Genomic DNA, 16,669 nt, shown 5'->3' on the forward strand with positions numbered 1-16,669 from the left:
TAGAAAGAAGGGAAAAAAAAACAGGAGGAAAGAGTTTTTAGGTCAGTGAAACTCTTAAGATATGCTGCCATAATGGTGGATATTTCTTATTCAACATTTCTCAAAACCCAGAGAATGTACACTGAGTAAGCGCTAATGTAGACTGATATTTAGAGTCAATCTAAAGAAAAAACATTGTGAATTGAAAAGCAGGTAAGTGATAGTAATTTGAGGACACAGGAAATCTAGTTTTAGACCAATTATAGTCTATTCATGCTTATAGAAATTTTTTAAAAGGATGAAAGTATTATCTTAACTAGTCATACAAATGGGTTTCAGCACATGCACGCTGGTACTAGGACTTGAACTCAGTCATGCAGCTTTTTTTGCTCAAGGCTAGCACTCTTCCACTTGACCACAACTCCATTTCTGGCTTTTCGTAGTTAAGAGATAAGAATCTTAAGGAGCTGGGCACTAGTGTCTCATACCTGTAATCCTACCTACTCAGGAGGCTGAGGTCTGAGGATTGAGGTTCAAAGCCAGCCCAGGCAAGAATGTCCGTGAGACTCTTATCTTCAATAAACTATTAGAAAACTGGAAGTGGCGCTGTGGCTCAAGTGGTAAAGCACTCGCCTTGAGTTGAAGAGCTGAGAGACAGCACCCAGGCCCAGAGTTCAAACCCCACAACCAACAACAACAACAACAAAAAAAGAATCTTATGGACTGTTTTGCTCAAGCTAGTTTCAAACTGTGATCCTCACATCTCAGCCTCATGAGTAACTGGGATTAGAGTTATAAGCAACCAGCACCCTGCTAAATACAATGTATGTTGAACAATGTCACCTCTTTCATGTCTCCCCAATCTTTCCCAACTCTACTGAAGTCCTGAAGTTATGTCATTATATACTTCTTGATTGATGGGTATTATATACTGTTACATATATGTAGATATATTATGCATGTGTTATAAACAATATATGATTTGTATATGTTGTATGTGTGTGTGTGTATATCTACATATATTTGTCCTTATTCTAGATCAGTCATTACTTGACTTACTATCTCAGAATCAACCTTCCACCAACTAACTCATCAGTTTTTTCTCTGAAAAGATTCTATTGGGTAAAACTGATCAAGATGCACTGTATACATAAACTGACATGTATAGATGCTCCTTTGTACTATAGTTCATAAAAAATAACACCTATAAGCAAAAAAAGAAAAAAGTCAGTTCTTGGAAAATTCTATTAAACTATTCATCATCTATTATCAACAAGTGTTAAACCAAAGCTTCCACAAAACAGAGTTCATGCTGGGTGCTGGTGGCTTACCTGTAATCCTAGCTACTCAGGAGGCTGAGATCTAAAGATTGTGGTTCAAAGCTAGCCCAGGCAGTCAAACTCTGGGAGACTCTCATCTCCAATTCATCACCAGAAAACTGGAAGAGGCACTATGGCTCAAAGTGGGAGAGCACTAGCCTTGAGCGAAAAAGCTCAGGGACAGTGCCCCGGACTTGAGTTCAAGCCTCACAACAAGCCCCCCCCCAAAAAAAAGTGTTCATTAATAAGATACAAACAATACTGCGATTAACTGTTATAAAATTAATAAGCCAAAAAGACTCAATTCACACAAGAAATACCTTCTATGCTTTACTATCAAGCAATACACCCCATTCCGCTTTTTCTCAGGCAGGTACAGGTCTGACACCAGCAGTTTAACTTTAAATTAATAGCTCTGATGGTTTACAGCCAGGCAAAAAGAAGAGAATAGAAAAAGGGAAATGTCCTCAGTATCATTTATTTAACCAGAGATGATTTCCTGGATGCTATTTTCTAACATACATTATACACAAAATTGCAACTAACTGAACAATTAAGAGCTTTGGACATAAGCTTTGTAAATCCCAAATACCTGATGAAAATCTTTGCCACTGCTTTTACCATCGCCACTGAAATCAACATGTGAAAATAGGCAGCGTAATAAATGCCTGTCTGCCTCAGGACCGTGCCGATTCACAATCTGCAAAGAACAAAAATGTAAAGTTAAAGGAAGACACGCACGCACGCACGCACGCACGCACGCACACGCGCACACACACACGCACACGCACACACACACACACACACACACACACACACGCACACACACACTAGCTAGCCTTGAGCTGAAGGATAGCACCTAGGCCCAGAGTTCAGGCCTCACGACCAGCAAAAAAAAAAAAAAAAAAAAAAAAGTTTTACCCTTAAATTTCTAGGTATGATTATCTATTTAAGTTAAATATAGGGAAGAGGTACAAACACTAAAATTAAGATGTTATTTACTTTTCATAAAGATTAAATATTGTACAAGTTGAACCTATGGTAAAGAACATTAATTTTTTTTAACTGCAAGTCAAAAAATTTCAACAGAGGGGCTAGGAAGGTGGCTCAGTGGTAGAACACTTGCCTTGCATGCCTGAGGCCCTGGGTTCGACTCCTCAGCACCACATAAGAAAAAAGAAAAAAAGCCGGAAGTGACGCTGTGGCTCAAGTGGTAGAACGCTAGCCTTGAGCTGAAGAGCTGAGGGACAGCACCCAGGCCCAGAGTTCAGGCCCCACAACAGGACCCCCAAAAAAAAAAAATTTTTCAACAGATAGTCCTCCAAGCATATTGAAACTAACACATGGAAAGGTATTCACTATTATTACTTTGTAAAATCAAAACAAGTTCACACACACAAGGATGGCTAAAAGCAAAAAGGAATGACTGTTTAGTAAGAATGAGGCGAAAATGGAACCCCATGTAGTGCTCCTGGAAAAGAAAAATTCAGGACTTTGCACAAGTCTTGGAGATCTTCAAAACATTAAAGACCGGGGCTGGGAAGGTGGCTCAGTGGTAGAGCACTTGCCTTGCATGCTCGAGGCCCTGGGTTCGAGTCCTTAGCCCCACATAAGCAAAAAGAAAAAAGCCGGAAGTGGCTCTGTGGCTCAAGTGGTAGAGTGCTAGCCTTGAGCTGAAGAGCTGAGGGACAGCGCCTAGGCCTACAGTTCAGGCCCCACGACCGGACCAAAAAAAAGAAAAAACATTAAAGACCAAAACAAAAGTTAAAGACAAGTTGAGGATATAGCTCAATAATAGTAGAATACTACTTCACTAGCATGTGTAAGACCCTGGGCTTTACTCTCAAGCATGATAAATATAGATTAAGTAGCTCCATTAGGTGTATATTTATAGCAGCCAAAAAGTGAAAACAAACAAACATAAATGTGCATTGAATAATGAACAGATAAAATGTGGATCACAGGTGGCTCATGCCTATAATCCTAGCTACTCAGGAGGTTGATTGAGATCCAAGGATTGTGGTTCAAAGCCAGCCCAGGCAGGAAAGTCTGTGAGACTCCGCTGTGGCTCAAGTGGTAGAGTGTTCACCTTGAGCTGAAGAGCTGAGGGACAGCACCCAGGTCCTGAGTTCAAGCCCCACAAACAATTTAAAAGGGGGGGGGGGGTGTAATATTAACAAAAATGGGATGAAGTAAAAACACAAAATGGACAAATCTTTAAAAGATTGTTAAAGTAAAAGAAGGAATACACAAAACGCCACACATTAGATTCATTTTTACTAAATGTCTAGGATAGACAAATCCACAAAAGCCAAAAATACACTAAGGGTCAAGGACAGAAAAGATGAGAATTGAGAACGTCTGCTAAAAAGCAGAGTTTCTATGGGGCTGGGAAGGTGGCTCAGTGGTAGAGTGATTGTTTCCCATGCACGAGGCCCTGGGTTGTATTCCTCAGCACCACATAAACAGAAAAAGCCAGAAGTAGGTGCTGTGGCTCAAGTGGTAGAGTGCTAGCCTTGAGCTGAAGAGCTGAGGGTTCAGCACCCAAGCCCAGAGTTCAAGCCCCACGACAGACAAAAAAAAATATTTTCTATTTGGGTGATGAAATAGTCTGGTGATATTTACACACAACTTTAAATCAAAAATTGACAGGATGAACCTTTTTTTTTTGGTGGGGGGGGTGATGGGGCTTAAACCCTGGGCCTGAGTGCTATCCCTCAGCTCTTCAGCTCAAGGCGAGCACTCTACCACTTGAGCCACAGCGCCACTTCCAGTTTTCTAGTGGTTTATTGGAGATAAGAGTTTCACAGACTTTCCTGCCTTGGGCTGGCTTTGAACTTATGACCCTCAGATCTAAGCCTCCTGAGTAGCTAGAATTACAGGCATGAGCCACCAGCACCCAGCTAGATGAAACCTTTGGGGGTGGGGGGGTAATTGTTCAGTCGTGGGGCTTGACTCTGGGCCCTGGGTACTGTCCCTCCATTCTTCAGCTCAAGGAGAGTGCTCTACCACTTGAGCCATGGTGCCACTTCCAGTTTACTGGACCATGATTCTCAGCTCTCAGCCTCCTGGGATAGCTAAGATTACTGGTGTGAGCTACCAGTGCCCAGCCTAAAGGGTGGGTTTTATGGCTTATGAATTAAAATCTCTTCTTGAAATGAGGAAAAAGTAGAACCATTCTAAAACCAGATCATATTTCATTTTCAAGATAGAACAAGAAAGGATTTCATTTTTAAGATAGAAATAAAAAGATGTGAATATCCTCAATGATTGGGGTAAGATCTCTAAAATTACACTGAACAAGCCAAGTGCCTATGGCTCATGCCTATATTCTAGCTTCTCACAAGGCTCAGATCTAAGAATAGCAGTTCAAAGCCAGAGACTTTCCTGTGATGCTAGCCTTGAGCGAAAGAGCTCAGAGACAGCACCCAGGCCCTGAGTTCAAGCCCTACAATGGAAGGAAGGAAAGGAAAGGAAAGGAAGAAAGGAAGGAGGGAAGGAGGGAAGGAGGGAAGGAGGGAAGGAGGGAAGGAGGGAAGGAGGGAAGGAGGGAGGGAGGGAGGGAGGGAGGGAGGGAGGGAAGGAAGGAAGGAAGGAAGGAAGGAAGGAAGGAAGGAAGGAAGGAAGGAAGGAAGGAAGGAAGGAAGGAAGGAAGGAGCAAACAGGCAAGCAAGATGGGTGCTGGTGGCTCACACATGTAATCCTAGCTACTCAAGGGTGAGATCTGAGGATCACAATTTGAGGCCAGTGTAGGCAAGAAATTCTGAGACTCTGATCTCCAATTAAATCACAGAAAAAACTTGAAAGTGGCTCTAGTGATAGAGTGCTACCCATGACCAAAAGGTGCTCAGGGAAGGACTCAGGACCAGAGTTCAAGCCTCAGGACTGGCAAAAAAATAATTAACAACTACACTACACAGAAACATGAGATGAAGGTTGGTTATATCATGCTACATACCCATATACACTTCTAACCATCTCTCCTCTGCATATTCATCCTTTTCTTTTTTTTTTTTTTTTTTTGGGGGGGGGTCTGGTCCTGGGGCCTGAACTCTGGGCCTGGGTGCTGTCCCTCAGCTCTTCAGCTCAAGGCTAGCACTCTACCACTTGAGCCACAGTGCCACTTCCGGCTTTTTTCTTTTTGCTTATGTGGTGCTGAGGAATCGAACCCAGGGCCTCAGGCATGCAAGGCAAGTGCTCTACCACTGAGCCACCTTCCCAGCCCATATTCATCATTTTAATGGTACTTCTTTCTTGACTATATCACTTACATGCTGTATTTCCTGTTGGCTGGCTCGGTAGTTTTTCTTGGTTAAATTGTCCACCAGGTAGCTGATTTGAGACAAGGCCAGCGAAAGCGAGTCAAGATTCATTGCTGGTTGGGGCGGAAGCAGGCGGCCGAGCCCGGCGCAAAATCACCATTATTCCCCTTTAGTCACCTCAGAGGCAGGTTAATGCTTTCTTTGTAATTATGCTATATCTGGTATCTGTATAATTTCTTCAATTCTTCTTTACCAGGTGTCTTACTCTGTCCTGAAACATGGCACCTGTTTTTAAAACAAAATAAAAATGAGTAAAATAAGAATTTTAAATTAGAAGAACAGGTTAAATAACTTTCATTTCTTAATCTCAGTGCCTAAAAAGGTTACAAAGGCTTTAAAATTTCTACTTTGCCAATTCAAAAAGACAGTTTCTATTATCATGGTCAAAAGCAGTAAGACTGTACAATTAAAATTACGAGTTTGGGAATGTGGCTTAAGAGACAGAATCCCATTTTCAGTCCTCCTTCACAAGACTACAGAGGCCAGGAATGACTCATGTTTGTAATCCCAGATACTCAGGATGTGAAGACTGAAAGGAATGTGGCCACAGGCTAACGGGGGGGGGGGGGGGGGGGGGGGGGGACGGGGGACACTTAACTCTCAACTAAGGAATATGGTAATTCAGGCATGTTAATTTCAGCTATAGAGGAAAGGAAGATAGGAGGATTCCTTCAAATGAAAAAAATCCTAGAAGAATAATTAAAGCAAAAAAGGGATATAAGGCTGGGAATGTGGTAGAGTGCATGCTTGCCTAGCGTGCATGAAAAGCCCTGGCTTCAATTCCTCAGTACTACATAAACAAAAAAGGCCAGAAGTGGCACTATGACTCAAATAGTAGAGTGCTAGCCTTAAGCAAAGAGCAGCTCAGGGACAGTGCCCAGGGCCTTGAGTTCAAGCCCCTAGACTGCCCATACACACCCCCCACACCCACACCCACACCCACCCCTGCCAAAAAAAAAAAAAAAAAAGATGTAAACCAGGTACCAATGGCTTACATCTGTAATCCTAGCTACTCAATCAAGAGGCTGAGATCTGAATATCATGTTTTGAAACCAGCTTAGGCAGGAAAATACATGAGACTCTCATCTCCAATTAACTACCAAAATGCAGGAAGTGAATATATAGCTCAAGTGGTAGAGGGCCAGCCTTGAGCAAAAAAGTTAAAGGACAACACACAGGTACTGAGTTCAAGCCCCAGGATAGACACAGACACATAGACAAGGATGGACAAACACAAATGGACACACACAGATGTGTAGATGGAAGGGAGTGGCTAAATGACAAGTGCCTGTGTAGCAAACAGGAGGTTTCCAGTTCAAATCCTAATATGGCCCCTCTCAAAACAAAGAAAAAATTATTTACTTTACTTTTTCCTATGTTACTGCTCAAAGAAAATAGCTTGGGTCCCAAAGCATTTTGGAATGAATTCTAATTACCTGAATTGCTGACAGAAAGACAAGTAAAGACTTCAGAAGGGCTAGGAATGTGGCTTAGTGGTAGAGTAATTGCATGAAGCCCTGGGTTCAATTCTAAGTACCACATAAACAAAAAGCCAGAAGTGTGGCTCAAGTGGTAGACTATTACTTGAGCAAAAAAGAAGCTCAGGAACAGTGCCCAAAAGCCCTGAGTTCAAGCCCCAGGACTGGCAAAAAAAAAGACTTCAGAAGCTGTATTACAATTTTCAAAGAAAAGCAAAGCAACAGATTGCTTATGAGTTTAAATCCAACCACTGGCTATGTCAGAAAACTTTTATAACCAAAGCAAAACAAAGTGAGTGACACGGCCTAAAAAGAAATGCACTCTGGCTGGGCAGGTGGCTCAGTGGTAGAGTGCTTGCCTTGCATGCATGAGGCCCTGGGTTTGATTCCTCAGCACCATATAAACAGAAAAAGCCAGAAGTGGGTGCTGTGGCTCAAATGGTAGAACACTAGCCTTGAGCTGAAGAGCTGAGGGACAGTGTCCAAGCCCAGAGTTCAAGCCTCACAACAGACAAAAAAAAAAAAAAGGGTATTAGCAAAACAGTAGGTTTTGTAAGGTGGGAATAGGAAATTGATTAAGAGGAGGGTTACAAAAAAAAGCCTGACTGATTAACTTCAGAGGTTTTTCTGTTTTTGAGCTGAAGAACAAGAGATAGTGCCCAGGTCCAGAGTTCAGGCCCAAGGACAGATGTGTGTGTGTGGGGGGGGGGGGGGGGAGATAAAGAGATGGGCTGGCAGAGTAGCTCAAGTGGCAGAGCTTAGTCTGAAGTCCGAGTTCAAAGGCCAGTGCACAAAAGAAAGCACAACAAAACAAGACAGCAATTAAGCTGGGTGCAGTGCTGCACCGTAATCCTAGCATTTTAGGAGGCTATGGTAGGAAGATGGCAAATTTCAAGCCAACCTGGGCAACTGAGCAAAACTGTCTCACAAAAAAAGATTTTGAGCCAGGTGCTAGTAGCTCATGACTGTAATCCTAGCTATTCAGGAGGCTGAAATCTGAGGATTGCAGTTCAAAGCCAGCCCAGGCAGGAAAGTCCGTGAGACTGATCTCCAATTAACCACCAGAAAAATGGAAGTGGCCCTGTGGCTCAGTGGTAGAGTGCTTGCCTTGCATGTATGAGGCCCTGTGTTTGATGCCTCAGCACCACATACAGAAAAAGCCTGAAGTGGAGCTGTGGCTCAAGTGGTAGAGTGGTAGCCTTGAGCTGAAGAGCTCAGGGACAGTGCCCAGGCTGAGTTCAAGCCCCACAACCAACAAAAAGAACAGGAAAGGGATAAGGGGGAGAAGAAAGGGGTGATACTTGCCAAACACTGTACTCATAACCTTACTTATGGAATTGTAACCCTTTTGTACAACTACATTATCATCATACAACTTTTAGGGAAATGTAAGTAGTATAGAGCTTATCTAGTATTTGTGGCAAGTCCTTGAGTAAATTACCACTACCTGCAAACCTAGCCCACACACATGCACAAATTTTAAAAAAGGTATAGCATTCTTTTTTTTGGTCGGTTGTGGGCCTGAACTCGGCCTGGACGCTGTCCCTCAGCTCTTCAGCTCAAGGCTAGCACTCTACCACTTGAGCCACAGTGCCACTTCCGGCTTTTTCTGTTTATGTGGTGTTGAGGAATCAAACCCAGGGCCTCATGCATGCAAGGCAAACATTCTATCACTGAGCCACCTTCCCAGTCCCTAGAATTCTTTTGATTGTACAAATGAAGCAGCTTTCCTTTTTCACCTTCAGCTATATTTGTTCTCCACAACTGTTCATTGTGTTGTCTTACTTTTACTTCACAAAATTTACAAAGAGAGTGGGGGGACCCACAAGAGTGGTAAGATTTGAGATAAGCTATAGTAAAGTGATTTTTGGCTGGGTACAGGTGGCTTACTCTACACAGGCTACACAGGAGAACAAGACCTGAGACCTATAGTTCAAAGCCTGCCTGGACAGGAAAGTCCGTAAGATTCTTTTTTTTTTTTCAGTCATGGGAATTGAACTCTGGGTCTGGGCGCTGTCCCTCAGCTCTTCAGCTCAACATGAGCACTCTACCACTTGAGCCACAGTGTCATTTCCAGTATTCTGGTGGATAATTGGGAGATCAGTATTTCATGTCCGGGCTGGCTTTGAACCATGATCCTCAGATCTCAGCTAGGAGTACAGGCGTGAGCCACCAGTGCCCAGTTCAGTGAGATTCTTTTTTTTGGGGGGTCCAGTCATGGGGCCTGAACTCTGGGCCTGGACATTGTCCCTCAGCTCTTCAGCTCAAGGCTAGCGCTCTACCACTCGAGCCGCAGCGCCACCTCCGGCTTTTTTCTTTTTGCTTATGTGGTGCTGAGGAATCGAACCCAGGGCCTCAGTCATGCAAGGCAAGCACTCTACCACTGAGCCATCTTCCCAGCCCATCCGTGAGATTCTTATAACCAACAAAAAGCCAGAAGTGGGGCTGTGGCTCAAATGATAGAACACTAGCCAAGAGTTCAAGCCCCAGTATTGACACCAAAAAAAGAAAAAGAGAGGGGACAGAACAACACAAAGAGGGAGGGAGGGAGGGAGGGAGGGAGGGAGGGAGGGAGGGAGGGAGACAGAGAGAGACAGAGAGACTTTGGCAAAATATTAGAAAAACCATGGTCCAGGCCTGCTAGGAGACTGTTCAAAAATAACCAAAGCAAAAAAGTCTGGGGGTAGAGGGAGAGTGGGGTGTCAGGTGGTAGAGCAACTGCTGAGCAAGCATTAGGCCCAGAGTTCAAAACCCCAGTACTGCCACACCAAAGTAGTTTTATAACCTTTCAGGAGGATAGAAGTCTGTGTAACAAAGTTTCTTTACTTCCTTACTCAGAACCTGTAATGAACAATGCTAATAGAGCTTGTCAACACACATAGGACCAACCCTGGGGCTCAATCCTCACCATCATTAATAGTAAACAATGTTGAAAGCAGTTTTTTGTTATTTTTTGCCAGTCCTGGGGCTTGAACTCAGGACCTGGGCACTGTCCCTAAGCTTCTTTGCTCAAGGCAAGCACTCTGCCACTTCCAGCTTTTTTTTTTTTTTTCTGTTTATGTGGTACTAAGAAATTGAGTACAGGGCTTCATGCATACTAAGCAAGCATTCTACCACTAAGCCATATTCCCAGCCCAGAACATGTTTATTATAAAATGAATATCTTACCTATGGCAGTACAATTCAGCAAAATTTAATTTTAAATGAATGACATTCACAAATATTCTCAATTCCTCAAGACATGCAATTTTATTATTTCCTATCTCTACTGATAAGAAAAGCTCTAAGCTGGGTGTTGGTGGCTCATGCCTGTAATCCTAGTTACTCAGGAGGCTGAGATCTGAGGATCACGATTCAAAGCCAGCCAGGGCAGGAAAGTCCATGAGACTCATCTCCAATAAACCACTAGAAAACCGGAAGTGATGCTGTGGCTCAAGCAGTAGGGAGCTCACCTTGAGCTGAAGAGCTGAGGGATAGCTCCCAAGCCCAGAGTTCAAGCCCCATGGCCGACAAATAAAAAAAAAGAAAAGAAAAGAAAAAAGAAAGAAAAGCTCTAAGGTGGGGCTGGGAAGGTGGCTCAGTGGTAGAGCATTTGCCTTGCATGCATGAGGCCTTGGGTTCGATTCCTCAACACTACATAAGCAAAAAGAAAAAAGCTGGAATTGGCGCTGTGGCTCAGGTGGTGGAGTGCTAGCCTTGAGCTGAAGAGCTGAGGGACAGCGCCCAGGCCCAGAGTTCAGGCCCCACGACTGGACACCCCCCCCCCAAAAAAAAAAAAAAAGAAAAGAAAAGCTCTAAGGTGCTGGTGGCTCACACCTATAATCCTAGCTACTCAGAAGGCTGAGATCTGAGGATAAGTGGGGTTTTTTTGGGTCCGGTCATGGGGCCTGAACTCTGGGCCTGGGCGCTGTCCCTCAGCTCTTAAGCTCAAGGCTAGTGCTCTACCACTTGAGCCACGGCGCTACTTCTGGCTTTTTTCTTTTTGCTTATGTGGTGCTGAGGAATCAAACCTAGGGCCTCATGCATGCAAGGCAAGCACTCTACCCACTGAGCCATCTTCCCAGCCCAGGATAGTGGTTTAAAGCCAACCCGGGCAAGAAAGTCCATGAGACTTTCTTTCACAGCAGTGTTGCTGTGGCTCAAGTGGTAGAGCGCTGGCCTTGAGCTGAAGGACAGTGCCTAGGCCCAGAGTTCAAGCCCCACAACCGGAAAAAAAAAAAAAAGTGTGTGTGTGTGTGTGTGTGTGTGTGTGTGTGTGTGTGTGTGTGTGTGTGTGTGTGTGTGTGTGTGTGTGTGTGTGTGTGTGTGTGTGTGTGTGTGTGTGTGTGTGTGTGTGTGTGTGTGTGTGTGTGTGTGTGTGTGTGTGTGTGTGTGTGTGTGTGTGTGTGTGTGTGTGTGTGTGTGTGTCTACAAATTTCAAAAAGCCAAACTTCAACTAATAACCAATTCCCAGTTCTTACTTGATCTATTATAGTGACCGTGTAATTAATGAGTCAAACTAGTACCCTTCTGAACGCAGAGGGCACCAGAAACAATTTATAACAGGTAGAAGATATAGCTCAGTGATGAGCACTTCCTTGAGCATTCATGGTATCACTATCACCACCAAAAGGAAAACTTCTGCACCAAAAGAAACAGTAAAATCCAAGCCATATGATCATCCTAGCCATCACCACTGACCAAGCTAATAGCTTCCCAACTTCTAAAGTGATAAACTATTTCAAAGATGTTCTTCCACTGATCTCTCCTGCTCAGTCTCCTTTACTGGCTTTCAGCCTTGTAATATTAAGACCCCCTTGGACTTTTCTTCATACACACTTTTCTTAGTGATCTACTTAATTCTTGTGGTTTTAAAAGACATCAATACCAACAACTCTCTGTTTTATCTATAGCCTATGTCCACCAGCTCAAACCTCCATGGTGTCTAGGTTTCTTCTGTATTTAATTTCCTACCTGATATCTCAAACACTTATGTTGGAAAACCATCACCTTACCTAGAGTGCTGGCTCAAACTTAGAATCCCAGCTAAGCTAGGGGCAGATCAGGAGGATCATAGTTCAAGGCCATCAAAGACAAAAAGTTAGTGAGACATCCATCCCAATCAAGAGGCTAGGGGGGCTGGGAATGTGGCTCAGTGGTAGAGCGCTTGCCTTGCATGCCTGAGGCCCTGGGTTCGATTCCTCAGCACCACATAAGCAAAAAGAAAAAGCTGTAAGTGGCTCTGTGGCTCAAGTGGTAGAGCGCTAGCCTTGAGCTGAAGAGCTGAGGGACAGCTAGGCATAGTGGTACATGTCTGTGATCTCATTTGAGAAAGCCTGTAAGGTAGGATTATTATCTGAGACCAGCCTGAGTCAAATATAAGATGTTGTTGGGGGCTGATGCTTGTAATCCTTCTCAGGAGGCTGGAATCTGAGGAGCACTATTTGAAGTAAGCCCAGATATGAAAATACATGAGAATCTTATCTCTAATTAATCTATCCTTGAGCCAAAGATCAGGAACAGCACCCAGGTCCAGGAGAGAGGAGAGAAAGGAGAAGAAGGGAGAGGGACAGGAGAGGAGAGTGGGGAGAGAGGGGGGAGAGGGGGGAGAGAGGGGAGAGAAGGGAAGGAGAAGAGGAAAGGAGGGGAGGAGAGAGAGGAGAGGGAGGAGGGGAGAAGGAGAGGAGAGAGGAAAGAGGAGAGAGAAGGAGAGGGGAGAAGGGAGAGGAGAGGAGGAGAGAGGAGAGAGAAGGGGAGAGAGGGGGAGAGAAGAAAAAGAGAGGGGAGGGGAGGGGAGGGGAGGGGAGGGGAGGGGAGGGGAGGAGAGGAAACAGAAAAATAAGCAAAATAAAAAGATGGGGGTGTGGTTCAAGTATAGAGAGCATTTACCCTCTAAGTATGAAGTCAAGAGTGCAGAAAAAAGAAGTTCCTGACTTCCCTGTCCATATTTGTTTATACACATGTAAAAGCTTACCCCATCTCAGCTGATACTCATTTCATCCTTAAAGTTATTCATGCAAAAATATTGGAATTCTCCTACTCTCCATAACCAACTTCTCAATTTAACAACTATGTAGAATGCAAATTAAAGGGCATTCGCAACCAGGAATGGTGGTACATGCCTGTTATATCTCATGTTTGGGAAGTTGAAGATCAAGTGTTAGGTGACCCTGGGCTATCTTAACACACATGGCACAGCGATTGATAAATATGGTCAATGGTCAAGTGTATGGGTTCTTTTAAAATGAGAACCAATAATTAGAACAGATTCTATGCTTTTCTTTTTCAGGGTCAGTAAGGTTTCAAGTCAGGGAAGGCCTGGTTACTGTCTGAGCAATTTCACTCAAGTCTAGCAGCACTGTACCACATTGAGCCACAGCTTCACTTTTGTTTTCCGGTGGTTAATTGGAGATAAAGAGTCTCACAGACTTTTCCTGCCTGGATGGCTTTCAACTGCAGTCCTCAGATCTCAGCCTCCTGAGTAGCTAGGATTACAGTAGCCAGCCATCCAGGCCTGGCTATGCTCTCTCTCACATTGTGAGCTGTCTTTGTACTCTAATTCGATTGTTGAAATGACAGCTTGTACATTTTTTAAAGTATTGTTATACAAGCCAAGCCAAGCAACCGTGTCTCAAGCCTATAATCTTATTCAAGAGGTTGAGATCTGAGAATTGCAGTTCAAAGCCAGCCTGGGCAGGAAAGTACTTACTTATCTCCAATTAATCTCAGAAAAATCTGGAAGTGGTGCTATAGCTCAAGTGATTAGAGTGCTGGCCTTGGGCAAAAATACCTCAAAGACAACACTCAAAGAGTTCAAGCCCCAGGCTGGGTGCCGGTGGCTCACTCCAGTAATCTTAGCAACTCAAGAGGCTAAGATCTGAGTTCAAAGCCAGTTCAAAGCCAGCCCAGGCAGAAAAGTTCATAAGACTCTTTTTTTTTTTTTTTTTTTGTCGGTCATGGGGCTTGAACTCTGGGCCTGGGCGCTGTCCCTTAGCTCTTCAGCTCAAGGCAAGCGCTCTACCACTTGAGCTACAGCGCCACTTCCGGTTTTCTAGTGGTTTATTGGAGATAGGAGTCTCACGGTCTTTCCTGCCTGGACTGGCTTTGAACCGCAATCCTCAGATCTCAGCCTCCTGAGTAGCTAGGATTACAGGCGTGAGCCACCAGCGCCCGGCGTTCATAAGACTCTTATCTGCAATAAACCACCAGAAAAACAGAACTGGCTCTGTGGCTCAAGTGGTAGAGCTGAAGAGCTGAGGGACAGCAGCTGAAGAGCTGAGGGACAGCACCCAGGCCTTGGGTTCAAGCCCCAGGACTGGCAAAAAAAAAAAAAAAAAAAAAGATAGGGCTGTGAATGTGGCTTACTGGAAGAGTGCTTGCCTAGCATTCATGAAGCCCTGAGTTCCATTCCTCAGTACCACATAAACAGAAAAAGCTGCAAGTGACTCTGTGGCTCCTTTTACAAACAATGATTTCCTTCATCACTTCAGCATCCTTGCATGGGTACAATGAACACATAGGAGGCAGTGAGATATATGTGCACCGAGACAGAATCTCACAGGATGACCTAACATTTCCATCTTCATCTTCTCAAATACTGGTATTACAGACATGAACCACCATTCCTGGCTGTGAATGCCCCTTCATTTCATTTGCATTCTACATTGTTGTAAAACTGAGAAGTTGGTTGTGGCAAGTAGGAATATTCTAAGATATAGACAAGATCTTCAAATGATTTTTTCTTTTTGTCAGTTGTGGGGCTTAAACTAAGGGCCTGGAAGGTGTCCCTGAGGTCTTTTGTTCAAGGCTAGAGCTCAGCCAGGCGCTGGGCAAGAAAGACGGTGAGACTCCTATCTCCAATAAACCACCAGAAAACCGGAAGTGGCGCTGTAGCTCAAGTGGTAGAGCACTCGCCTTGAGCTGAAGAGCTGAGGGACAATGCCCAGGCCCAGAGTTCAAGCCCCACGACCGACAAAAAAAAAAAAAAAAGGCTAGAGCTCTACCAGTTTGAGCCACAGCTCCATCTCCAGTTTTTTGAGTGGCTAATTGGAAATAAAAGTCTCTTATAGGCCAGATGCCAGTGGCTCACCCCTGTAATCCTAGCTACTCAGGAGGCTGAGATCTGAGGACTGAGGTTCAAAGCCAACCAGGGCAGGAAAGTACGACTCATCTCCAATTAACAGCTAGAAAACCAGAAGTGGGGCTGTGTCAAGCGATAGAGAGTGCTCACCTTGAGCTTTTCAGCACCCAGGCCCAGACCCAGAGTTAAACACCCATGACCAACAACAAAGTCTCTTATATATAAGAGATGTAATTTCTGGGCTGGGAATATGGCTTAGTGGTAGAGTGCTTGCCTAGGATGAAGCCTGGGTTTGATTCCTCATTACCACATAAACAGAAAACACCAAAGTGGCACTGTAGTAGCTCAAGTGGTAGAGTGCTAGCCTTGGGCAAAAGTAGTTCGGGGACAGTGCCCAGGCCCTGGGTTCAAGCTCTAAGACTCTAAGAGAGAGACAGAGACAGAGAGATGGGGAGGGGGAGGGGAAGGGAGGAGAAAGAGGGAGAGGGATGAGGGAGGGGGAGGGGGAGGGGTGAGGGAGAGGGATGAGGGAGGGGAAGGGGTGAGGGAGAGGGAGAGGGAGAGGGAGAGGGAGAGGGAGAGGGAGAGGGAGAGGGACTTCTCTGCCCTGGCTGGCTTCAAACCACAACCCTGAGATCCCAGCCTCCTAAGTAACTAGGCCATTAGCCACTGGTGCCTGGTTTCACATGATCTTAACTAATATCTTCATATACATATAGCCAAGCAACAGAGCTGTATATACAAGTCATAGCATTAGGCCCAGAGTTCAGGCCCCATGACCAGCAAAAAAAAAAAAGGGGGGGGGGCTGGGAAAGTGGCTCAGTGGTAGAGTGCTTGCCTTGCATGCATGAGGCCCTGGGTTCAATTCCTCAGCACCACATAAGCAGAAAAAGCTGGAAGTGGCGCTGTGGCTCAAAGTGGTAGAGTACTAGCCTTGAGCTGAAGAGCTGAGGGACAGCACCCAGGCCCAGAGTTCAGGCCACATGACCAGCAAAAAACAAAAACAAACAAAACAAAACAAGTCATAGCATTTTCACCTCCAGCATCAATTTTACCTTTAGAAGCTTTTTTTTTTTTTTTGGGGGGGGGGATGCTTGAACTCAAGGTCTGGGTACTGTCCTGAGCTTCTTTTGCTCAAGGCTAGGACTCTACCACTTGAACCACAGTGTCGATTATGGTTTTTTCTGGTTATGTGGTACTGAGGAATTGAACCCAGGGTTTCATGCAAGTTGGCAAACACCACGCTACCACTATGCCATACTCCCCGCTTCTGCTATTTTTCTTGTGTCTAGGATAGCCTTGTCTGTTTCCAGCAATCCACTCTACATATTCTTAGACATCTGCAGCTTCTCCATCTTCCTCTTCCACTTTACATAATGCTGAGCAATCTTGAGAGTTTTATACTGTGCTTTCCAGTGTAATCCCCTTAATGTTTCAGGGTTTTCTTGTTTTGTTTTTGGGTTTTTTTGTTTTTTTTTTTTTTGGTCGATTGTGAAGCCTGGACTCTGGGCC

At 44.5% G+C, this 16,669-nt stretch overlaps 1 protein-coding gene across 10 annotated transcripts in view; it reads right to left on the reverse strand.

Moving 5' to 3' along the window:
- The window catches only part of Cnot1 (CCR4-NOT transcription complex subunit 1), a 98,815-nt gene that overhangs the window by 75,293 nt on the left and 6,853 nt on the right, over positions 1-16,669 (reverse strand). For all 10 annotated transcript variants that reach the window (XM_069992438.1, XM_069992433.1, XM_069992435.1 and 7 more), the window contains exons 2-3: positions 5,570-5,845; positions 1,891-1,998 (exon numbers count right to left, since the gene is read on the reverse strand). In XM_069992438.1, the coding sequence (XP_069848539.1) occupies positions 1,891-1,998; positions 5,570-5,671 (210 nt within the window). In that variant the 5' untranslated portion in view covers positions 5,672-5,845. The remainder of the gene's footprint in view (positions 1-1,890; positions 1,999-5,569; positions 5,846-16,669) is intronic.

This window comes from Dipodomys merriami, unplaced genomic scaffold (genome assembly GCF_024711535.1).
Source record: "Dipodomys merriami isolate MVZ:Mamm:240054 unplaced genomic scaffold, mDipMer1.0.p SCAF_41, whole genome shotgun sequence".
NCBI lineage: Eukaryota > Metazoa > Chordata > Mammalia > Rodentia > Heteromyidae > Dipodomys > Dipodomys merriami.